General features: G+C 36.2%; 1 protein-coding gene across 1 annotated transcript in view; it reads left to right on the top strand.

The window, feature by feature from the left end:
* Nucleotides 1–570: 570 nt before the first annotated feature.
* Nucleotides 571–25,844, top strand: part of ENPP3 (ectonucleotide pyrophosphatase/phosphodiesterase 3) — a 36,705-nt gene continuing 11,431 nt past the window's right edge. Inside the window, exons 1-16 of the mRNA XM_061378392.1 lie at nt 571–764; nt 4,240–4,318; nt 6,386–6,508; nt 7,503–7,628; nt 8,557–8,617; nt 10,521–10,618; nt 13,220–13,299; nt 13,874–13,993; nt 15,072–15,181; nt 17,256–17,321; nt 18,217–18,289; nt 18,947–19,055; nt 19,219–19,347; nt 20,742–20,773; nt 23,495–23,622; nt 25,452–25,518. Of these exons, the coding sequence (XP_061234376.1) occupies nt 648–764; nt 4,240–4,318; nt 6,386–6,508; nt 7,503–7,628; nt 8,557–8,617; nt 10,521–10,618; nt 13,220–13,299; nt 13,874–13,993; nt 15,072–15,181; nt 17,256–17,321; nt 18,217–18,289; nt 18,947–19,055; nt 19,219–19,347; nt 20,742–20,773; nt 23,495–23,622; nt 25,452–25,518 (1,518 nt within the window). The 5' untranslated portion in view covers nt 571–647. The remainder of the gene's footprint in view (nt 765–4,239; nt 4,319–6,385; nt 6,509–7,502; nt 7,629–8,556; nt 8,618–10,520; nt 10,619–13,219; nt 13,300–13,873; nt 13,994–15,071; nt 15,182–17,255; nt 17,322–18,216; nt 18,290–18,946; nt 19,056–19,218; nt 19,348–20,741; nt 20,774–23,494; nt 23,623–25,451; nt 25,519–25,844) is intronic.

Below are 25,844 nucleotides of genomic sequence, written 5' to 3'. Positions count from 1 at the left end.
TTTCAAATTGTTCTTAAATGAAACCTTTTTATTTTTATTAAAATTTATTTGGATATATACATTTAGTTTTTAATGTGTATGTCTATTACTACTGAAAAAAAAAAACCCTACAACAAGCTGAAAGAAGTATGTGACAAAGATGGATTGAAACTAAACGGGAGGAGTCCTCTGGTGCTAAATAAGGCAAAGCACCTGAAAACGGGCTTGACAGAGCAGGAGTTAAGAAACTGTTTACTTTCATATTGATTTTGTCTGATATATTTAACACTCTCTTTGAAGATAACAAATACTCTGGATGACAAGCTTTTAACTAAATAGTTGAGTACTTGAATTTGTGTCATTTTTGCATTTTATTGCTTAGCAACATATTACTCCTAATCTCCAGTTAAGAGTTTACTTAGTGCCGTTCTTATCTTGTGACAGGTTCTCTGTACACAGATAATTCTTTTAAACCGTTGACCTTTCTGAATCTTTTTCCTGCTTACTTTGGCTTCCTGCAACCCTATTACTGATGCAAATGCTAGGATCTCATAAAAAACCTATGAACAAAGTACATACACACTTGAAGCAGGAGTAGGAGCCTTTTAGTCGCAGCTAACCCAGCTGGGGAGGCTGAGGAACAGAGCCTAGAGGCAGATATCAGCAAAATGGAGCTTCAGGATCATATTATCAAGCATCAAAGCGGACATTTGGATGGGGTGTATTTAAACCCCACAGACTATGTGAAGAAAAAAGCCCTCCTGAAATACAAAGTCATCTGCGCTGTAAGTACGTGCTGTTCTTGAGGGCTGCTGGTTTAACAATTCTCAAATTGCAGGATTTTTAGAAGTTTCGTTGTATTGATCATTCAGGGTAGCTTGGTAATTGGTGCTTGAAGTTTTACTGCATGAACGCACTGACTTCACCGGCAGATTTCTGAAGTTCTTCTGGTATTTATCAAGCAAATTGTTTGTTTGCTTTGCTTTCTGACAGTTAACTGCACTTTCTGTTTTACTACCCTAATCTGACAGTTCTTTTGCACAGCAAAGACGTAGCTTCAATACTTTATTGTATACGTTTGTTTAAAACTATGTGTTTGTGGCCAAAGCAGCCACATTTCCTTTTTGTTTACTTTTTTTATCTTTGGATTTGTCATTAACAAACCAGAACATGTAGGCAAAGTGTTGGTGAAAAACACTCAGGAAGCAGGGCATGGGAAAAACTGATGAACCGTTTCGGCTGTCTTGTATATGATAAAGTGTAGCGGTTTCGTTATGTTTTTAAAATCTTTTGTTGTAGCCAATACAGTTTTAAGCTCCTGTTTGTAACCACAAAAGATACAATCATTTATATATATATGTATGTGTATACGTTTGCACAAGCTCTTGCATCTGTAAATTGGAATTTAGAGAAAATGGTAAGTACTGATTTTATTAAGACTCAAAACTTAATATTGAAAACAGCACTATGAAAGAGAGATAAGTTACAATATTCTTTAGCTCTATTCCATCTGTACAATTGGATGTAGTACAACTTCCTGTTTAATGCTGCATTGGACAAGGATTGCATAACATATGAGGGAAATACTGGAAATCGAGAAAAAAATAGAAGATACAATGGCAGACATTCCTTCCTTAATTCTTCACTAAAAATAAATGAATAATGAGGAACAATGTGGGAAAAAATGCCTAACTATAAAGGAAAGTAATTTATACTTTCAAGGGGTACTTGGAAGAGTAAAGTGGGAAATAGAAGTATCCTAAAACTTATTAATTCTTTCAAATACATTAGTTTCAAATGAAAAAAAAAAAAAAAAACAAAAAAAAAACCCCAAAAATCTAAATATTGGAAGTGTAAACTGTTAATATAATTCCACACCATTTATTTACTTTATATATAAATATATATATATATATAATAAACTATATCCATGAAGTACTTCTTTGGCAACTTTTCCTGAAAGCTGAGGCAGAAAATTGTGTACTCACAAATAGCAGTCATACTGTCTAATAAGTCCTCCAGGTAGCAGAGCGTATGCATTAGGAACAACTTTTTTATGAATAAGTAGAAGTAGTCTGAATTTAGACATAGAATTTAGCTGTGGAAAGTCTGAGGATTTGAATAGGTGCTACTGATGTTATTTCATCTTAAGGATGAATGTCCCAAAGTCAAGGGGTTTTCTGTAAATAATATAAGAAATGCAGTATCTCATCTGTACACCTTGGGTTTGGGGTTTTAGGTTTTTATTTCATCTCTGTCATTGTTTGCAGTGGTGGAATGTTTGCTGTTGTAATAATTGTACTGTCTACTTAGTACAATCTATTTATTTCAGTTACAAACTGAGTTTTAATGAAATTACAAGGTAAAACTATAGTGAACTTCAAGGTGAAGAATGCATTTCCTGGTGACTGAGCTTATCTGTACTCAATGAAAAAAGACCTGTTTGGTTACTTGGTAGTGTTATCTTCCCTGCCCAGAAAGACTGATTGTCAAATGTGCCCTCTTGTGTCATCTGTACAATGATGTGCCAAAACGTGGCCTGATTCTCCATCTTTGCTGACTGGATGTAGGATTAAACTGCTGCCTTCACACTCGGGGTCTCTTTTTCAGGGACTTCAGTGTTTGTGCCACTGTCCAAACATGCTTATCTCACTTGTCTCTCTGACCCAGTTCTCTCACCAATTCCATTTTCATTCCTGGTTTGTGGGTATTTCTCTTGTACAAAAACCAGTGAGTGAGCAGCAGAAAGAAAGTAACTGTGGGAGAGAGAAAGAATGAAAGAGAAAGCATGAAAGAGAGAAAGAGAAGCTTTTGCATTGCTGGCATTTGATGTTGCTTGGGAAAAAATCAGTGGCATGAGGCTGAAGAGGGTGGGCAGCAAGGGAGAAACAGGAAATTCTTGAGCAGTTTCAAGGAACATAGCAGCAGGAGGAGAAAGTGTGGGGTCTGTAAGAAGCCCCTTCCTCTGTGTCTGTTCAGAGGAAGAGGTATGTGTCATGCCAGGCTCACAGTTAAGTCTCCTAGTTGTCCCTGTTACAGAGCTTGTTGATAGTGTGCCACACTCCTGAATTTCTCACTTGTGTGCGTGGACCTTTCCGAGCTATGGGAAGGAGAAATGTGTGTGTAGACTGTCCTGGTGTGGAGCTGCTCCATGGCCAAATGGTACGCCCACACCTGAGAGCTGAGCAGCATTCCTTGCTGCCACACTTATGCCTAGTACCTGCAAGGCAGGATGGGCATTGACAAAGAGCATAAGGTGGTTTTGTGAGCAGGGATGTGCAAAAGGTAACAGGGTGGTGTATTTGCACTTGGTTACATCCTACCATACATTTTTTCTCAGCTCCTTATAATTGCTATAGTCTCAGTTGAGAGATTCCATTACAGTAATACTGAGCCTCTCTTATTTCTGCTTTATTTTGAATCTTATTTGCTAGTACCTGCTGGTCCCTCGTATTGGCAGGAGATAAAAGAAGGCTCTGACACAAAAATGAGGAGTAAACCAGGATGGTTTATGGTGCCCTTCTGTGATATGCATTTTCTTTTCCATCACTGCCTTAGTGAATATGAACATATGAATGTGCGTGCCCCATGAAATATTCTTGAGAGGGTAGTCACTTTTCACTGCTCCTCTCAGCCAACATATGTCGCCATTCATATTGAGTGCCTGTTAAGCTAACAGAGGTCTCCTCAGCTCTTTCCCTATCTCCCAGACCTTATGCTTCTTTCTGTTATGGGATTTCTTTGAGATGTTTGTCACTTTCTATGTGCCTCTTTCCCATCTCTGAGCTTGCTAATTTATTATGAGAAACTGGCATGTGGTCGGGATTTGACACTTGCAGCCCCAATCCAGCTGAGTTCAAGAAATCCTTGGGAACACTTTAAGAAAATACAGGAGGTAAATAAAGGAATTACCTTCTTTTTTACACAGATGAATAATTTGCAAACCAGGTAAATATGTTGATTACTTCCTACTATCTTTTTCCCAGCAAAAATTTTCTGGATTGCAACATGGGACTGACAGTAGGTTAAAAGTGCGGTATTAAGGCGTTGTCTTGTCAGCAGTTCACAAGTTTATCATTCTTGCACTGGTTCTATCTTCAGGCTCAGAATGTCTCCAACTTTTTGATGAGCAAGTTCAGAGAAATTATTAGTTAATAAGAAATCATAGGTTCACAAAAATAGTAATCAGAAAGTTATTTCTAATAAACCTAACATTTTATCACAATTGTGAACTTTAATTTTCTTGTGTCTATGTGACAGGTTCTGCTGTGTGCTTTGCTGGTTGTATCCCTGGGATTAGGTCTGGGACTAGGACTGAACCATGGAGCTCAGGAGCAAGGTATGTTTATAATACTTTCAGCATAGTTACTGCTGAAGCTAAATCTGGTAAAAATGCGATTGGCACAGTTCAGGTGGCTAATGTTAAACTGTTTATGAATTTTATCTGTCAACTTCAATTTCTATAAAGCTATGGTAAAAAGGGAATAATTGATTAGGTGGAATGTAATTTTTTAATTAGAAAAACAAAGTAACGTTTGGATGTGAGGGGCAAAACCCTATGAGAACAAACAAACTACATGGTAAATAAAACACTTCCTTTAGAACCAAAAGAATAGTAATCTCATACTGGAGGAGTTCAAGGAAGCACAGCCTCTTTTCATTCCTAATTAACACATATTGAACTTATTTACTTACTTATTCATCACGTATTAGCTCCTTCTGAGATCTTTCAATATCATGGGCCTAGCAAATAGGATGAGATGGAACTGTAGTTGCTTTTGATAGTGCATATGTTATATTACAACTTTCTGTGTAAAATATGTAGATACCAACAGCCTGAGTTTCACTGGCATTTACATGAAGATCTTGGTCACAGGTGTAAGTGAAAGATGGCACCAAATTAGCATGTTAACATTTTTGTGACTAACTGCAGGTGTTACAGAGGAACCTTAAATAGGGACTGACTTTATTTCCTACTTTCATAACTAGAACTATTTGGAAAATATGAATTAGATACACACAATGTTATGCTGAGTGGGAGGTGAAGCCTCAGCCCTGAGTGGCACACACCTTTTTGCAGTTGCATGTGCTATGAGGGCAGTGGGAAAGAGAAGCAAAAGGGTTCACAGTCCATATATGTGCTGAGTCTTGAGGATGGAGTCAGGAGAACCTGGCAGTCTGTATGTTTACAGATTAGAGCAGAGTTTGCATTTGGTGATAGTACAATTGATTCTGTTTGTATATTGAAGTATATTTCCTTATAGCTCCTGTAATTTTACTGACTATTCTAAATAAAAGTTAATGAAATACTAAATTCCTGACCTTGCACAGTTATGTAAACGCTGTAAAGAAATTAGAAGCAAGAGTTGCCAATCATTTGGAGTGTGAGCAGTTGCATTTCACACAGAGGAAAAGGGTTATATTTTTATATTTTCTGACTTAGACATTCTGTACAATTTTAAACTGGGTAGACCACCTAAACAACTTTAGGTTATTTAAAAGTCAATGGATAGAGGAAAAATGAAATATGCTAAACTTCAGCCAAAAAAAAGCAAATTCAGACTGAATATGTATATTTGTGAAAAAATGTAGGTCTTCCTTGACAGAACAGACTCCACTCATGAAACACGTAACTCTCAATTTCTTCTTCCCATCTCTACTTTTGATGGATACACTTATGCTCATTATATATATTGTTATTCTAATTATTTGTAACGCTTTCTTGCATTGAACTATAGTTGTTGATGCAAGCTCTTAAACTGCAAAGTACAACATGAGAACTTTCTACATGTGAAACAAGGTGGCTAACTTGAAAAGAATAATTTGTAGCTCTATGTGTTTTCTACACAATGAATATTAAAGCCCAAATTCTGTAGGCAGTGCACCTGCAAAAGCATGAACCTTTTGGCAACTGTAACAGAATTGCACCAGAAAATCTGAGTAGCTGTACCTGTAACTGTCTAACACTGAGTGGACAAGAAAGCTGGAAATATAGGTGTTCAGGGTGCTTCAGACTATTTCTGCAGTACAAAGAACGCAGACAAAAGGCTTGTCGTTGTGGAGGCTAGTGTGGAGCTGCAGGTCTTGTTTAGAGATTTGAACTTGTCCTCAGTTGTCTTTGGGTGTCCTTGGGAGAGCCAGAGACTTCCCTTCACCCTGCCTGAAGGTGTCAGAGCTGTGGTGAGAAAATACACGTCTCTGTATCCAACTTGAGGCCCTTCATTTGGACACCTTTCAATCAAACAACCAAACTTGCAGATTTTCAAGGGATGTTGTAATAACTCAGGAAACAGATTTGGGAAATTACTCAGCACATTTTTCCCCATAGTCCATGCCTGTGATCCATTCAACTGACTTGTCTTGGACAGGGTTACCCAAGCACTCAGACCCTGCCTTCTCCTTACAGTCAGCTGCAGACACAAGTGCAATGAGCCACACAGGAAAGGGATGCCCGGCTGCCACTGCGACAGTGACTGCAGGGAGCGACAGGACTGCTGCTGGGACTATGAGGACACCTGCGTGGAGCCAAGTATGTTCCCCAACAGGCAGTGCTCACTGGTTGCCATTATATTTTGGACTTGTTTTTTTTCATGTGATAGTCATAGGAAAGGAATAAATTCTTGTATTTACATGGATATACTGAAGTTATGTCACATTCTGTCAGAGAGCGAAGGACATGTCAGTGTCAAGCTGCTTCTGAAATCAAATGGCTGTAGAGGCCCATAACTTGGTGGCCTGGCAGGACACAAAATTTTCTTGTGTCTTTCTCAAATCAGATCCCTGTGTTTTTGTCCCCCATGGATAACTGAAGCATTTGCAGTGCATATTTCCTGTCCCAGGTAAAGCTATGGATGGCTGTAAGCATAAATTATAGTTTATCTTTGACCAGGGCATCTCTTGCACTTTTGAAAATGCATGGCTGTTTCCTGGTGAGGTGCAGTTTCCAGCCTCATACAGTGCATGGTGGAGGCTTGGTGTAGGAGGAGTGCACTCGCCTTCCAAGGGACTGGCCTACCTCTCCACTGAGACCAGACTACTCTTACTTTTTCTGCTTTCCTGGCAGCTGCTTGGATGTTTTGTCATCCTTATCACTTCTTCTGCCTGTTTCAGCCAAAAACATCTCTGTTCTTGCTGTCTGCTGAGACTTGGGTGCAAGAGCTGGAAAAGGACCCATTTCCTTCTCTTTGTTTTGTGTAGGAGAAATATGGGTTTAATTATTTTTTTTTAATCTTCTTGGAAGGGTGGAAGGCACTGAAGAAGGTGACTTTGGGAACCTTTGCAAAATAAATTCTTCTGTGACTCAGTGTTACCATTCAATGGCTGCAGAAATAAGCTTTATGTGTTAAATGAAATCTTGAGTTTTCCTTTCAGAAAAAAATTCTAAAACAACTCAAGCAGGACATGTAAATTATAGCTTAATAAAAGCTTTTTTGTTTTCTGTGCTTGTTTGTGGTATTTCCACATAAAGGAGTTTACATAAGGCTCTGTGAACTGAATCTTAATATTTTTGTTCCAATTTTGAGCCCGATCTTGGGGGTGCACTAATTTCCGTTGTGGTGAGACACGGATACCTGGAAGTTACTGTTCCTGTTCTGATGACTGCTTGCAGGAAAAAGACTGCTGTGTAAACTACAACAGCATTTGCAAAGGTAAATAAAAAGTCAAAAAGATTTATGTATAAATAGTCCTGCGAAATAAATATATAGGCAAACATGGCAAATATAAAGGTGGATGCATTTGTTTCTCAAGATTAGAGTTCCAGTGACATTCTGGAAAATGAAAACATTTTGAAGTGAAGCTTTTGGTATTTTTGACTTGGAAAAAGTTTCTGAAGAGCAACGTGAATGTGTGTCAATCATAAAAAAGACAAAATGTTTTGAATATTGCAGTAGTATACCAAATGAGATGGTTCAGGGTTGTTTCTTGTTATTAAAAATAGATGGAGGCATGTTTTCTGTTTGGAATTTCATACAAACCAAAGTACACATTGTAGTACTTTGTAATCTCTAAAATCTCCCATCCTTTTTATTAGCAATTAATTTTCAGGTTGGGTTTCTTATTTTTTACTTATTTCTGAACATCTTTGTTCATGCCGGATTGTTTCACACAGGCTCCAGCTAAACACAAGGAATAGCGCTGGTAAAATCATACTATAGGAACGATACCTGAGGATTATACTGGTGGTGTAAAACAGTGTATTTCTTATCAGAATTCCTTTATATTTTGAGGTGGTAGATATTTCAGGCAACTTTTGCAAAATTATATTTGTCACTTAAATGCAAATTAGGCTAAACTGTCATAGTGATTTCTTCTCCATTTTGTTTGCTTGTCTGTGTAATATGTGCCTTGTTCTTAACTTACAATTGTAAGCGTTAGCCCTTTCAGGGTTTGAGGGCAAACCTATTAGAGGTTGCAATAAATGATTTCAAAAGGCATCTTTAGCGCTACATTTCTATAATTTCATACTGGAGCATAAAAAAATATGAGGAAGAGATCTAAAAAGATTAACTTGGAAACTTCTTTGTTGTTTGCATGTTGGGCTTAATGCAAACTCTGTATTTTCTTTTGCTCTTTTAGGTGAAATCCCTTGGGTAGAAGAGCCATGTGTACCACTTGAAACTCCTCAGTGTCCAGCTGGGTAGGATAAAAGAATTTTGTCTTCTTAGCAAATAAAATCATTGTGATGGTGAGAATTACTCCAATGGCCTGAAGCAGGTCTTTGTGAGATTTTCATATTTACAAAGGATAAGGTTCCTGCCTTAAGGAATATTCAGAAGAAGCAGTTTGTGCCTAGCAATGATTTTTCTTACTAAAAGCTTTGTCATTTTGTTGCATATGCATTTAACATTTACAGTTTAGAGCAAAGTACAGAAGTTCAAATCCAGATTGAAAGTCAGTTTGTAAAGACCTGGAAAACTTGTTAAAGTTATCTAGAGTTCACGTATAGCAAATTGTTCATAGTCCATTTTATGTTACTATACTGTATCTGTGATAATTCAGATAAATCACCTTATGCAAGCTGTAATAACTGTTAGAATCTGTGACTGCAGTTCTTTATCTAGGTAACAGGGTTTTGGTTTTGTGGGGGTTTTTTTGCTTCAATTATTTTTACTCCATTTAATTTCAGATTTAAATCAGGAACTGTTTGATGCAAACTGTTTTTATATAAAGTATTGGTACCACTGTAGTTCTGTGTTTTGGAAAGACCACTGTATAAGAAGCAAACTGTAACAGTGATTACTGTAATAGTAGTATGAATATATAACTTTTCTTTTTAATAGCCATCACTCAAAATATTACTCAAAAAATGGTTTGGAGTCAGTTACCAGTAACTTCATTTTATCAATAATTTTCTCCCCCAGTATTTCCAGGCTTATTTAGAGAACCATTCCTATAAATTAAAAATAGTTTGGATTTTTACGTTTCTTTATACGTTTCTAAAGAGACTGTGGAATATATAATGATAGTTAACAAAAAGGCTGAATTTGCAGCACTAGATGACTTGATCCTGCGGACGTCACTTGGTGTTATGAAAAAAGGTGATATATCACCAGCACTTCGTAACTACTAATGCATTTTTTCCTAATAGCAGTCCTTTTAGGTTGGTTAAGAGATGTTTAATAACTTTGAAGTTTATTTTCACAGCTAGCACCTCCTAGTTAGAATTTTCATAACAATTTAAACACTGTTCTAGAGACCAGCTGCTTTTGTGCCTATTTTATCATACCTACTGTATGAAGTCAGATCTGAGGCTTTTATCCTTGTTTCTTTACATGAAGTCTTACCCTAAATGTATTAGCAGCTGCCGCATTCCTTTTGTAGCTTTGAGTTCAGTTTGTCGGGGGCCTTGAGGCAAAGAAATATTCTCCAGTTCCATGAGAGCTGGGAAACTTGAAAGATATAGTCCACGAAGACCATGGACTGCTTACTGATGTCTTCATAAAGGGAATGTGGTAGAGTAAGATGTTAGCTCAAACCTGGCATTACAAAAAGATTACGTTTCTCAGCACTGAGGTTAATTGACCCTAACTGCTAGCTGGGTGACTGCAGTATTTTTACAGTCTTTGTTCAGCTGTCCTAGAAGATTTTTTTAAGATGCATTAAGGGACAAGAGACAAAATTCAATCCATTACAATATACAGGGGTACTTTAGCTGTTCTATACTCTGGATTTGTATTGGGAGGTTAGTCTGCTGCATTTGTATTTATTTGTATTTGTAATTAAATATTTGTAAGTAAAAGATTAACAAAACCTAATTTCTTTTTCTACTTTCTATATGTATTGAGTAGCTTGGTTTTATTCCACCAGGTGTTTTTTGTTTGTTTGTTTTGTTTTGCTTTCATTATGTTTGTTTTTCAGGAGGATTATATATTTGCTTTCAAAATTGAACTCTGTTTATCGCTCAATGTAATGTTAATTTTGAGCAGTACATGGAAATTCAAGATCCTGCTTTTAAAAATAGAATCTATATTGTTAAAGATCTCAACAAGTAACAAACACTCCAAACTCCTTTACAATGACAAACTCACATTTTCTCGTAGGTTTGATCTGCCACCCCTTATCCTTTTTTCAATGGATGGGTTTAGAGCAGAATACTTGCAAACATGGAGTTCTTTGCTGCCAAATATTGAAAAACTCAGTAAGTTACCAAGAGTGCTTTGCCTGTTTTCTTTAGAAATCTGCATGCAACCTCTCCAGTCCATTTTACTGCTGTCATGCATATGTGTTGCTTATCAATAAGAAAATCACAAATCAGGTCTCCCTCATCAGTTGAGTATTTTCATTATATGTTCTACAGTAATTCTTACATTTGAGTGCACAGCACATGTGGGGCTTTTCTGTACAAGGCTTTTCATGCTGATCAGCAGGTTTTAATTAAATAAATGGTTGGAAATATACTTTCAGATCCAGTTTAAGACTGGGAAAAAAGTTCCAAAGAAGGATTTCCTGCATTCTCTGTACTTCATTGAAAAATTCTAGCTGTTAAAATAATCATTAACATATCATACAAAGAGAAAATTCATTGGGTTATTGGGAAATTTTCCTCAAAGATGCACTTTTTCAAGTCAGGTATTTTAAGATGTTAAGGAGAACCTGCATATTTGAAAGTATGCCAGTGAATATTATTATATTAGACTTAAACACAAAGTATTGGTATAATTTAATATATTGATATGATTGCAGCAAGGTTCAAGTAACTGCTTCCCAGTATTTGCTAATATTGGAAGAAAGAGTAAACTGAAGGCCCTTATCTTGTGCTGTAAAGGGCTCTAAAAAGTGAGACTCATTACTGCACCCTTCATTAAAATTTCCTGAGTATTTTAGATGTCAGGCCTCAAGATATTTTGTATCTAGACAAAATGTCTGATTATTTATTAATTTCTTCTCAGCAGCAAAAGTTCTAAATTCACAGTGTTTGTGTCTGTTCTGAATAAATCATATTCTATGTCCATTGTGATCATTTGAAAACTTCACATGGATGTTACAAAGTACTACATTTTACTGAATGGTTTGTGGATAATGAGGTTATCCAGAAGCCTGAACTTGAAGCAGTGTGCAACCCTGACTTTGTGTGCAAGTATTTTATTCTTTGATGTTATTATGACTTTGGAACTGCAGAAGGCAGTGCTTAATCTTTTGAAACAGGTGAAAAGAAAATGCCAAACTGACAAAAGGCATGAAAATCATGCTATGTGTATGTTTCCACAAATCCTTTCACATAAGAACAAATCTAATTCAGTATTACTCATATTTATGATCAATTTTAACAATTTCTTATGCACATTCATGCTTATACTTCTCAGAAATCTACAGTAAAAAGGAAATGGAAATTCTTTGCAAAAATAAAAAAAGTAACTCTGATTTGTAGCATAAAATATTTCCTTGCTATTAAGTCCATTAACCTAGGATTTTCAGTAGAGCTAATCAAGTTAATTGTTACAAAATACCTACACTATGAATGTAGCTCTTTCACTGTTCAAGAGAAATCCATGAAAATTATGGTGATTTTCTCATGTACTTACCAGTTATTCAGACCTTCTTTAAACACTCTTTAAATTTTTTTTTTTTTTTCCTGTACCACACTGGAACAGTTTTGTTAAATAATTTCAGGCTTTCATTGCTTAGTTGAGATGGTTTAGTTAAAATCCATTTCTGTTCTTTGCCTGAAACATTGTACAGAGAAAAAATTGTTTTGAAGTCTGAACCAAATAATCATATGACTACAGCTTAATACAGAACTGTTTCTCCACATATGTTTAAAAATGTCATTAGGGCATTTTCTAGTCTGCACACCTTTGTTTTGTGGGTAGATAACTTAGATACTATGGTGGATTTAAATATTACAGATATTCAGTCATGGTAGGTGCCTTAAATTGCTGAAAAATGCACTATGTTTGGAGACAAAACAGGATATCTGGGTGAGATTCAATCCAGAGCAGGACACCTGCATTTAGATGTGTTCTTGGATGTAGGTGTCTGCATGTGAGATGTCTGCATACTCACTGTAGTCTGTTTATGGTTAGTACGGTCTGTACAGCACAGTGCAAGAGCGAAGAGAGCAAGTCAGCTCAACTGACAGACAGAGAGGGTGCCACAGGACAAATTGTTGCCTTAACCTCTGTTTCTAGTATTCTTCAGAGTGTTGTGCCATATCCTAGGTGGCCTTTAGCAGCTGAGACACAAGAACACAGATCTCAAAGTGTTCTTACATTAAAACTGCCAACTTTCATGCAGATATGTTGGATATCAGAGGTTATCTTAAATAGTACTGGACTCCAGTGCTAAAGCAACTGATTCCTTCCCATACATCTGGTCACCAGACACCTCTCCAGAACATCTTGCCTGGTCTGACCTCAGGCTTCAGTCTCCTTGCGTAAAGTGTATGTCTAATGCCATTTTGGTTCTCAGAAGTATCTGAGACACTCATTTGTGTTGCCAGACAGGATGTAGAAGCAGCATCTGAATGCCAGGCAGGATCATTAAAGCTGTTTCAAATGGCCCTTGGCACCTAGGCTTCAGGCTGCTGAATTGAGTGTCCAGGATGTATTGACTGCAATGGGGTGGTAAGCCTAGCTCACAAGAAGACACCAAAATGTCTGCGTCTTAATTTAAAGTCCCATTTCTCTTTTAATCACACAGTGACTGACTCTGGTGATTCTTTTTTGTTTGTTTTCAGGACTGTTATTTTTCAATTAAGAAAATGTAAACAAATTTATATTAACTCCATGATCTGTTGCAGAAACATGTGGCACACATTCAAAATACATGAGAGCTGTTTATCCCACAAAAACTTTTCCAAACCACTATACTATTGTCACAGTAAGTGAGAATTTGCTGTTTTTTATTTTCACTATCTGGGTGACTGTTGTGGTTTAACCCCATAGGAAGGCTTTTTGGTGCCAATCTTTTTGTGGGACATGGGGAAGCTAGAGGGGCAAAAGAGACAGATGCTGAGATAGTACATGCAGGCATGATCTATGTGTCTATATATGTAAGCTATCTGCTTCTGGCCTATGAACCAGTTGTTCCTGATCTTTGTCAGTGAAATTGGGTATGGGTGAGCATGGGTGAGGACACAGCCATTTGGTAAGAGTAGGTGTTTGGGTTTGGCAGCTGATATACGGTTATGTGGTGCTTAATCTATAGCACATCAGGTTTAAATTGGGCTGGGGAGAAAAAACAGGGAAACTCAAGGAAACTTGAAAAGGATTCTGAATTCATTGGCAGGAGGAGTATGATGATCTGTGTGAGTTAGGAAAACATGTTCTGCTTCTGCGATAAACCAGGTCTAAGAATAGTTGCAACACTGCAGCAGTGTGCATTGCAACATACTTCAGGTTCCACTTGATTTCAAGATTCAGCATTTTTTTTTTTGTTTATTTTCATTTTTCAGGGATTGTACCCAGAATCTCATGGTATTGTTGACAACAACATGTATGATGTAGACTTGAACAAGCATTTCTCACTTTCATCAACAGAAAAATTCAACCCTTCATGGTGGAAAGGGCAGCCAGTAGGTTTATTCCTTGTCATGGTATTCTTTATGTCTAGAGTGTCTCATGTGCCGTATTATAAAACAAGATGAGAAAAAATGCAAAGCTATGTGATATATTTGCAGTATGTGCTAATTTGCCCTGTGGGCTTCATATAGACTGCTTACAAAACAGTTTGCTACCTGCTTATCTTATGAAAGTGAAAGAAATCTTAAAATGTTAATGCCAAGACTTAACAATTTCACTTAATGTGGCAGTTAATAAAAAAGATGTGAATATTTTGGATAGTACTGCAGTGGATCTCTTGCCATAGGAAGCTCCAGTAAATTTTGGATATGGTTTTATTGTGGGGTATTTTTTTTGTTTGCCTTTTCACAACTAGCTACAAAATGAAATCTGAGAATCTACTTCCAAGTTATATTCATTTATGAATACATATACAGAGTCCAGGCATATGAAAGCAAGGAAGAGAATAGAAAAGAGCTGAATTTCCAGCAAAATGAACACATATATTAACATATGGCACATTTCATAATAAAAACCCCACCCTGATTGTACCTATGGTTATGATTTATATTATGATTTACTGGAAATATCAAGCTACTATTTATATATTTATTTACCTGTATGTGTATTTGTCTATGTGTGTATATATATGTATATATGACTATCTTTGGATATTGACCACCTCTCTAGGAAGCCCATTTCAGTGTCTGACCACCATCTTCGTAGTGTTTCCTAATGTAAATTCTGAACGTTCTTGATACAGCTTTGAACCATTCTTCCACTGACATTTGTCATAGGAGAAAAGAACTTGTTGCCAATTTTGGAAATACTTCTATGATTTTTTTCCTACATTGAGAATACATGGCAACTTTCTGGTTTCCATATTACTAATTTTTCTTCAGAATATATACATTAAACAGTCTTCAAATCAGATATGGTCTTTAAGCAAATGTGTGTTGTGTGAAAGAAGAAAGAGACATGCATGCTTGCAGCCCATATTTCTGATTCAGTTATGTATTTTTACTTTGGTGATCTGAGGACTTCCAGTGGTGTAAATGCCATAAAATCATTTGTTTGTATCTTTGCCTATAGGTTTGGCTGACAGCAATATACCAAAATTTGAAAGCAGGTACCTTCTTTTGGCCAGGTTCTGATGTTCCGATTAATGGAACATACCCCACCTTCTACACTGAATACAATGGGTAAGTGTAAATTACTTTTAGTAAATTCCTGTAAATTACTTGTAATAAATTTGTAAAAAACTTGTAGTAAATTCCTGTAAATTACTCCAAAAATCCAAATTGCCTTGTAACAGTCGAAGGAAATTAAGTGTAAGATTTTTGAACAACAGTTTGAGAGGTAAGTGCCTTCTCACATCCTTCTGGTCATAAATAAACCATATTTAACCATAACTACCAATACTAGTTGAAATTTTCAAAACCATTTTGGGAATTTGCAATGAGAAAGTCAAAGGACACTGTATATTCTTCTCTCCTCGGCAGTTTTGAAAGTTTCAGCCAACTGCAATCCATTGATCTCCCACTAGGAAAATATCCTGTAACTGATTAGTAGCCACTGCTGAGCTCTGCCATTGATTACCGTATTTCCACACATAAAATCTACACATACTATATAGCCCTTTAAAAATAGTTGTACTTGAGAATAAGGTTTCAGATAACTTCTGCCATAAGACAGTGAGCACAAACTTGGAAGTTTGTGTTTCCTATAGTATCTTGTAATGTGAAGGTGATACATGCTAGTGAATTATTTCAATTACTTTATTATATTGCTGAACTAAAGAAATGGAACAATTGATAAAAATGTGGTGAAAACTTCCTAACATGCAGAAACTAAGGACAGGGCTCAAAAAGCTATCACTGAGTGAGTTCAGCTGGTACCTTCAAAATTCGAAAGATACTTTACATTAAACATGAGAACTTCAAATCACTAATTTAGTTCACAGGGTGCTTTGGGTTTTGAGTAATTCCATATTTGTATAATGTCTTTATAATGCTGTGAAGTTAAAGTTGAGTAAGGTTTTTAATTTTTACTTATGGCACACCAGTATCTGAAGGGGGCCTATAGGGATGCTGGGGAGGGACTCTTCATTAGGGACTGTAGTGGTAGGACAAGGGATAATGGGTTAAAACTTAAACAGGGGAAGTTTAGATTGGATATAAGGAGGAAATTTTTTCCTGTTAGGGTGGTGAGGCTCTGGAATAGGTTGCCCAGGCAGGTTGTGAATGCTCCATCCCTGGCAGTGTTCAGGACCAGGTTGGACAAGGCTTTGGGTGATATGGTTTAGTGTGAGGTGTCCCTGCCCATGGCAGGGGGGTTGGAACTTGATGATCTTAAGGTCCTTTCCAACCCTAACTATTCTATGCTTCTATAGCACGAGGCTATAGGAAGCAGAAACTAATTGAAGAGATGATGCTGCATAAGGAAGCTACTGAAAGAAGATGAGCTCTAGATCAATTCCCTCTGGTCTTGTTTGTGTGTGATAATGTGCAGACTGCTGCTGAAAGATAGTTCTGTGTGTTTTGTCTAGTTAATTCCCAGGCTATGCATGTGAAAATATAGCAATTACCTTCATTGTATATAATTTTTAATATAGAACACTGATATTAATAAATTATTTCTAAATATTCATGTTGATTTCAGTAAATCTCCCATGATTCTGCACATTTACAAAGATCTAAAACAAGTATATAAGTCTGTGTAGATAATAAAAGATTTGCAGTGATATGCATTTAGTATAAAAGCTGAGTACTGTAAGTAACTAACATAAATATTGTGTATGACTTTGGGAGAAAGCAAAGTTATCAATGGGTGAATTCCTTCATAGGAGAAAAAACAGGATCTCAGAAAGATTTTGCTGGGCACATACTTGGCTTTAAAATATGAAAGTCCAAGTTTTATACGTGCTATAAAGGATAAAAATTATTCTGACTTGTACTTCAAGCTTATGTCCTGAGCTTGGAATCTCTTTTTTCATACATATAGATATATGGGTAATCCCACCAACATCCTGTTTGGGTTTGCTAAATTTGGATCTGTCTAATTTAGCATTAAAATTGAGTTATATTAAATAAAAAATAAGAATAATAAACCTGATTGCTTGTAACTTGTTCAGATGCATCATTCTTGAAATCTGTATCTGTGACTTTACTACATGACTAGAGAGTGGACATTTTATATCCTGGAATTAGAAGGGCTTATCACAAAAGCCTTGTTAACATACTTTTGGGTTTTTTCATATTTTTTTTTTCCTTTCAGTTCAGTTACATATGAACAGAGAATTTCAGGAATATTGAAATGGCTTGATTACACCAAATCTCAGAGGTAACTGTAATATTTATCTGATTTGTGAAACTACAGGTTACAAAGATTTTAATGCTTAGCAATTGAAATTTCAGTTGGTGTTTGTGAAACATGTAATCTTCCTCAGATAATTTGCTGAATTTAAGCCTGCTCTACAAGTACAGCTAGTCATTTAAAGGATAAGATTGTAGATACTAAAGATGAAAAAGTGAACATATATCTGAATGGAATGTACTGTAATTTTTCTTTTATTGTTGTGTCTTTTTCCTTGGTGCATGGCCTAGAGGAAACATGAAACACACAGTGTCTAGTCTAAGTGTATGGATGAAAGATCTTATATGGAAGATATTGCACAAGAAAGGTTACATATCTGAAAGTAATTGCAGACAGTTAATTCAGGATGAAAAGCAGATGTCTACTGATTGTGGTGCTTGACTTTGTGACATGTAACTAAGTGCAATCTTTTATATGATAATTTGTTAAAAAATTTCTAACATGTTTGAAGTTAGGACATACTCTAGATCCTCACTGCTTAAACAGGAAGAGATCCTTTAGGCAGTAGTTCCACTTATATCTCAAAGGAACAGCTTGCTTTGCTTTGTGAGATCTTGAAGTTTTTCTGAGAGACTTCTGAATACCAATTAAAGATACTGGATACTGTTTCTGAAATTATAATTTCAAATGGTCCAAGCTGATTAATTACAAAACTCAGAGGAAGCTGAACAATTATGTTTGTTGTATGGACTTTTATTAAGGTTTAAAGAAGATATTTATAATTTGACTTTAAGTTTCGTGGGTTTTGGTTTGTTTTTTTGTTTGTTTGTTTGTTTGGTTGGTTTTTTTTTTTAATGAATGTTCTTTTATTGCTGTCTTCAAATTCTCATAATATTCCATTCTTATTTATTTCTAACTTGAGGCCTGATTTCTACACTTTGTATATTGAAGAACCAGATTCTTCTGGACATTCTTTTGGACCAGTTAGTGGTGGTGTAAGTATTTTCTTGTGTTTTTCTAAATCACACTAAAAATGGTGCTGTACTATGAATTTAAGCAACTGCAAATCTGTTCCTGTAAATCAACTAGCAAAGAACCATCCTCTGTGAATGGCTGCAGGGCAGGTAGTACCGGATTTCTCCCATATCACTTCAGTGGTGGTCAGTGGTTTTCTGTAGGAAATTTAAAGGGACTATATATGAGAGAAGGGCACCATGCCTTCTTGGGTACTACAGTGGTCTTATAGATAATATGTGTGTGTAAATATTTTTTTGAACACTTCTCAATGTTAATAAAATGTTAGTATTCATACAAAAATGTATTTAATGTCATAAATCTGATTTTTATATAAATTTGGTAATGAGGAATAAATTTGATCTGAATGTCTTAATCTTTTCTTTTACTAAATGCATTGTAAAGCGTTTTTCTAAGGTAATGGAAAAAAATAATTGTGAGTCTGTAAGTCACATATTCGGTGATAGAACAATGGAACTTTGCACATAATTAATGGTGATGGAAAAAAGAAAAGAAGAATCAATGTTAAGAACCTGAAAACTGACCGAAAAGATGGCTTTTCAAACTTTGATGATTACACTTAAGTGAGAACTTGAAATCAGAAACAAAAATTCTAACAAAACTGGTTTATCTCACAGGTACTTAAAGCCCTACAGCTAGCAGATCAAGCACTGGGGATGCTAATGGAAGGACTTAAACAAAGAAACCTGCACAAATGTGTAAACGTCATTGTTTTAGCTGATCATGGTAATGTATATAGTTACTTTTTCAATCTAAATTTTACTGAGACATTGTTTTATTCGTCTGTGTAATATGTGTCCTTACTAGCTCTGATAGATTTTGTAACTCATTTTATATTCCTTGCAATATATTGCATATAAAAAATAGCTGTTTCTATATTACCCTTCAGGGATGGAGTCGACCTACTGCACACAATTAGAATATATGACTGATTATTTTGAACAGATTGATTTCTACATATACGCTGGGCCTGCATCTCGCATTCGAGCAAGAAATGTTCCAGAGGACTACTATACTTGTAAGTGTGGATCAGTCCTGGGATTGCACAATCAATATAACAGGAACTAAATAAATAAATAGAGAAAAATGGATATTCAGTAGTAATTAGCAGAGTGAACAGCCTTCTGTTCACTGAACCTGGCTTAAACATCCATGGAAGATTTTTTTTAAGTTTTTGTTTGATTGTTTTCAAAAATGACCCCTTTAGATTAAATTGAAGGTTAGAAAATCTTGTTGCAGACTCTGATTTGCATTTTCTTGGCATGTGGAAAGATGAAGTAAAGATCATTCCATTGTTTTGACCTGGAACTTGAGGTCTTTCGTAACTGCATTGCTCTTCAGAGATTTCTTGTGCAACATTGGCAGACTAAGTCTTTTTCAAGCGGTGACTATTTCTAACCATGTATACAAAGTTATGGAATCTGAATCTTAGCACATTGGGATCTAAGCCTTGATTAGGCCCTTTAGCTAGTATTACAAAAGAACACAAAATTGAAACCATGTGAGCTGACTCTGACTTGGAATACATATTGTGCTACCAAACTGGAAAAAAAAAAAATCCTCAGACTTTCTGTATGCAGGAAAAGAATGAAAGAGGTAAAACCATGGAAGTACTCTATTTAGTGAGTTTCTAGAATTCATAAAGTATTCTAAAATGCATAATTGTTTCAGATCTCAAATAAAAGCTGGGATCCATTGTACTTCTTTTTAATCTCTTCTAATTGTATTTACATTTGTAGGCACAATATTTATACAACATGAAGCAGGCTTTCCTTGGTTTAAGTAGAAGTCTAAGACAAGAGCAGAGTAATGAGCCGAACAGAGAAAAATGATGGGTTTTATGTGTCTTAATCTTAATGTAATTGTTGACTCCTTTCCTCTAATGGCCTTCTTTTTTCTGAAGGAATTTTCCTTCTGTGAAGTGCTCATATTTGTTTTTTAGACAGCTAACGGCAAAAGGTTAAAATCAGTCTTTGAAATTGTGGAAGGTGAAAATACTAAGATAGATTGAACTTTTCTCTGTGACTGCTCATGGAAGCAGAAGACAAGTGCTCCAGGTCCAGTTCAGGGTAAAAATGGTTATACTTCAAACAGAGGTTATGTGGGAGAAAAAAATTTGGTACTAATGGTGTGTCAGCTTTAGGTGTAGGCAGTCATCACCCTGGCAGTATTCTACAGTCTTGTCTTGATGTGCCCAAAGTACTAGGTTCTTTCACAGGCTACCACACTTACAGACAGTTACCCTTGGAAATGTAAGAGTCCTACCCACGGAAGATTATGGCTACCATAATCTTTATAGGCTAATGAAGAAATTTGATTCTACAGACAAAAAGCATGTTCAAATTTTTCTTATGAGGCTTTGAACCTTCAGCTGTTCTAACATATGTTAACTCATCTTTTCTTTTTTAACAGTTGACTCAGAAGGAATTGTTAAAAACCTCACAGTGAGTAAATATTTTCATATTTTTTCCTCATAGTTCCTCTTAAGAATCTGATCAAGAAGCACAGTTCATGAAAAACTGAGACTACTGTGCCAGTTTAAATAGCGCAGTGTAGTTCTGAAAGCTGTCCAGAGATGGTGCACAAAGGTTTGCCATGGGGGATCTCTGTTCAGAAGAAAAGTTTTCTGTACTTCGCTTTGAAAGAGAAGAAGTGGATGGCTTCACATGGAGAAAGTAGGGTATATCTTCATTATAGAACAGAATACCGCACAAACATGCTTTAGGTAACAGGCATCTGTTAGCTGTGGGCCACAACTGCTACACCCACACTAGGTTAAAGCAACTTATCCACACAACATAAAATGACATTGTAAAGCACATTGCCACAGGATGTTGTAGAGACTGAAAATATAAATAGATGGTGGGATTTTGGACAAATTAATGGAGGATAGGCGCATAAGGGCTACTAAACAGGATCCATAAGCAACCTCTGACTAAAGAAATCCCTGAAGCCTGGAGCAAAAGAAGGTTCATTCAGTACTTGATTTGTTCTTAGACACTTTGTCTCTTAAGTATGTAAGTAGAATAACTTAGACACTAAGTCTTTACCTGATTATGGAAATACTGGAGATCTGGTTAGAAATATAGCATTAGCCAAGATTGCCGTTTTGCAATATGTCCCTTTTAGGATCTTTTATGACATACCCCTTAAGTAATTGCAGTGCTTTTAGGTATGGGCCCCATACCAGTATTTTTGTTTGGATCCCTGCCAGACTGTTTTGATGTAGCACTTCAGGGCAGGTCCAAGCTTGTGTGTGTCTCCCATGTAGACTGTTGCTCCTTGTGGGTATGTTCTGTGACAGCTGAGCTCTGAAGGATGCAAACAAAGGACTGCAGAAAGAGTGCAAAACAAAGGAACACCAAGCCTATATTTACTGAAAGGTGATAAATTCGAACTGCTTGCTCTCTATGTATTGCCATGATTTTCCTTCCTTTCCTTCATTGCCAGTTTGTTTTCTATTCTGTGACTAGTCCTAATCCAAGCATTAGACAGATGTTCCAATACTTTTAGAATAAATGTTCTCAGCTTGGAAAAATTCTGGCAGTCTCAGCTGGGTATGTTGCAGATAAATCCCCACTAGAGGTCTTCCTTCAACGTGTTGAACTCACTTGTGCAATATTTAATGTAGATTTTGCTTGCCACTGAAGTCCAAAGGACAATGAGCATTCCTTTTCAATGTTCCTGTTTAATTTTTTCTATATTCTGAATAAATAGGAACACATCCTTTATTCGTCAGTATCCAAAGCAGATGGAGGAGTAGGATATCAATAGATGGGAATAGCAGAAATCTTTTCAATGCAACATCCCCTACCCCATTGTATGGTATGGAACCTGTCACATGAAAAGAGCAGTACTGTGAGTGGGATAATACAATTTGCATGTTTTCTACCCCAGTTGAAACTGCAACTGCTAATGGTTACAGAGATATGACATCTCTGCCTAATAGGAACAACCTGGTATCAGAACACCTCCTCTTTCCTTTTTTATTCATAAAACTTAGTGTATTTTTTCCCGTTCAGTTCTTAGAATGAGGGCTTTGGGAAGTGAAGGATACAAATACAAAATATTTGTATATTAATTGCTAATCAATAGACATAAGATCATATTCTATATTGATTTTCTCTATTTTTCCCTTTAGTTAGATTATCCTTTGTAGAATGACTACCTCTTCTGGGCTAGCAAATCTACTGAATCCTGATTTTTCATGTTGCTGGATTCTACTATGCTTCTTTGATGGCTATCCAAGCACATTTACTCAAATTTCAGCTGTTAATGTCATTCTGTGCAGGGTATACGATTCTAGTACTCAGAGCTAAAGGTGTCAGATCAGACTCCAAGCATGTTACAGTTTGTACTGCCTGTGTGGTAAAACAAGTCCACTTCTCTAGCTTACCCAGCTTTCCAGCAGCTCTTTCCTCAGCATTTTAGATGTTCTGTTTTGTCACAGTGCTGGATTCCTGACCAGGACCAGCACATCTGAAACATTGCCATGATGCTTGCAGCCAGCTGGAACGGCTCCTGGTGGCCATATGTTGTTAAAACTGCAGTGTGTCATATGGTTGTCATTAGGCTCTCAGTGCTAAACGCATTCATGGTGTGCCTACTAACACAATAGTTATATTACCACATTAAATGTAGATGTGAAAGATAAGACCTTTAGCTAATAGCTAAGCACTGGACATTTATGTGGCATAAATGTTCAGTCTTGCAGCTAAAACCCTAGACAATGCTATATTATATATACTTGGTTTGTTATTAATTGAATGGTAAAGTAGTAGAAGATGGCAGAAATAAACTGCCAAGAAACTTTATCTTGTAGAGTGTAGTCTTACATACTAGATACCAATGATATTAGGATGGACATATAGACAAAAGAATACTACTAAATGTCCTTCAACCTTAAGTGTACTTTTTCCACATTATCTGTGAAATTGCTATACATATTATAGCAATATATTTTCAAGCAGTTCCAAAAGAAGACACTTTTCTTTCCATTGTTTCTTGGGCCAAAAAGAAGATCTGCAGGTTATCTGAAAAGCTATCTGTGAATAATGTGCTTTTTGCTTAAATTCCTGTCACTGAGGTTGTTGTGATAATTTTGAATGGTGGTTTATATTTGAAACTGAGCAAAACTCATGATAGTGCTCTTTCCTCTTGCACAGTGCAAAAAATCCCCTCAGCACTTCAAGCCTTATCTGAGTCCTGACTTACCAAAACGACTCCACTATGCTAACAACATTCGTATTGATAAAGTTAACCTTTTGGTGGACCGACAGTGGCTGGCTGTGAGGTATCATAATTTGTGGAACTGTTACCTTATCTTTTTCATTCTGTTCTCATCCTTTTAATTTCCTTCACAGATGCCTCATTTCCTGCTTTGCTTTAGACTCGCTACATTTCCATGTTTTTTTGCCTTTAAACTCTTACTATATGTAAAAAGGAAACACACCTTATACACAAAGCCAAGAATGTATTATTAGTATGATTCAAATCTTAACATTGTAATAAAAGAATTATCATTACTCTGGATCAAATTTTTACAGAAGAAGGAAAGCAAAAGAAAACAAGCAAATTAATATTATTACACAGAAAAAGTCTCAAAAATAATGCAGTTCATGTTGTTGTACAAAGCCTTCCTGGAATCTAGTCTTTTTCTGGCTTTACAGTCACCTCTCCACTGCCCTTCTGAACCCTCAGGTTGATGGCTTCTCTCTGGTACATGTGTCGATATGGCCAGTAACCAGCATTATGAGTCCTTCATGAAGAGGAATATGATGTTGATGTTTCTTGTTCCTTACTCTGTGATCTGAATTGGGTCCTTCTTGTATGTATGCTAACACTACAACTTGCTCATTCGTCACTGGCCTGAGAGTTAACATTACATCTCAGTTCACTAAATATGGTGCATTCTACATGTATTAGATATTTGTCTTTTATTCTCTTTCTTACCTCTCTAAGTTTGGTTTTACTCAGTTCCAGATCTCTATTTCCTTAATTGACCATTGGTGAGTTCAGAGCCTTGGGATCTCCATTCTCTACAGAAACTGTATCTTTGCCATGCAAAGATAAGCTGATATGATAACAAATTAGACATAGCCAACTTGGCGTTACAAAAAATTGCAGTAGGAGCTAAACAATAAAACAAAATAGCTCTGGGCAAGTCAAGAGCAGTTCAGAAAACCCTTAATCCTGAGGCTTTGAAAACTCTATGCAAATCCTGTGGCGTTAGTAGCAGTACTGTGTTTACTAAGCTAGAGTGTTGTAGTAGGTTGGAATGTCCTGATTGGAATGAGCCTGCTTGGAATTTCAAGGCTATTCAAGTAGTAAAAAATACCTGATTAATATATGACTTGATTATTTTGATGCAACCAAATAATCATCCTGGACATACAAAAAGAAATACCCTGTGAAAAATCTCATGTTTACCCTTTTTTAAACTATGCTCAAATATTCTTACACCTCTTAAAACGTGATGCATGTGCTTGCAGCTGTACATTGAATCAGTATGGGATGAATACTTCTTTATCCTCCCATGTATCTCAGCAACGGGTAAATTAAAACAAGTGTTAGTCATTATAAATCAGACTATTCTGACATGTTTATTAATTCTATAACCCCTCCCACACATCCACATCCCTCCTTCACCGTTTAGAATCCATGATGAAAATGCACTGTCTTGTAGAACAGAATACCTTGCAGTCTTATTTATGTTGGTCCACAGAGACTAATAGCAGAGTTCTCACATTTTAAGTTCTGTATTAAAATGCAGATGTCACAGAATATAACTGAGAAATTTTTCCTAACCAGATTATACATGTTCTGAGACCTGAAGCAGGGTGAAGGCCTCAGTTCAAAAATGGCCATTTTTTCAATTAATTTTGAAAACATCGGTTCACTGTGCACTCAGTAACTGCCTAGGATAATTTATTTCTGTCCATAGCAATTTCTGTTACAGGAGAAAGAGAACTTTGTAAACGTGAACACTAGATAAGCAAAAAGTGCTACAATATAATGCGAGAGTCAGTTCTTCAGACATGATACAGTCTATTGAGTCAGGATGACTGTTACTAACGTTCTATTTGTGCCATTTTTATTTACGCTATGATGGTTTCTCCTTAGGGACAGAAGTTATACATACTGTGATGGGGGTAACCATGGTTATAACAATCAATTTAAAAGTATGGAGGTAAGATGATTTCTATTCAAGTCTTGCACCTTCTGACATATAAAACCATGAAGTACTAGATGAACCACCACAATATAGAATATGTGATAGTTTTTGCAGTGGGCGTTTGTTGGTATGGTATTGTTACTGGTTGTTGCAATGAAAACATAAAAAGGTGTGGATTTGAAACATAGCAAACAATAATTTTTGTAAGCAGCAAAATATTAAAGACCACCCCAATTCATTGTATAGTATAAAGTACTCTGAGAAATGAATTTATATTTTGTGTTTTTCTTCGAATTATATGCAATGGGAAAAGATTTGCCTTCTTTACTAGAATAATCCTG

Source organism: Neopsephotus bourkii, unplaced genomic scaffold, assembly GCF_033783945.1.
Source record: "Neopsephotus bourkii isolate Nb327-2 ecotype Australia unplaced genomic scaffold, CSIRO-AGI_Nbou_v1 NB_1765, whole genome shotgun sequence".
Lineage (NCBI taxonomy): Eukaryota > Metazoa > Chordata > Aves > Psittaciformes > Psittacidae > Neopsephotus > Neopsephotus bourkii.
Note: the sequence above shows the minus strand (reverse complement) of the source record. Positions and strands in the feature narration are given on the sequence as shown.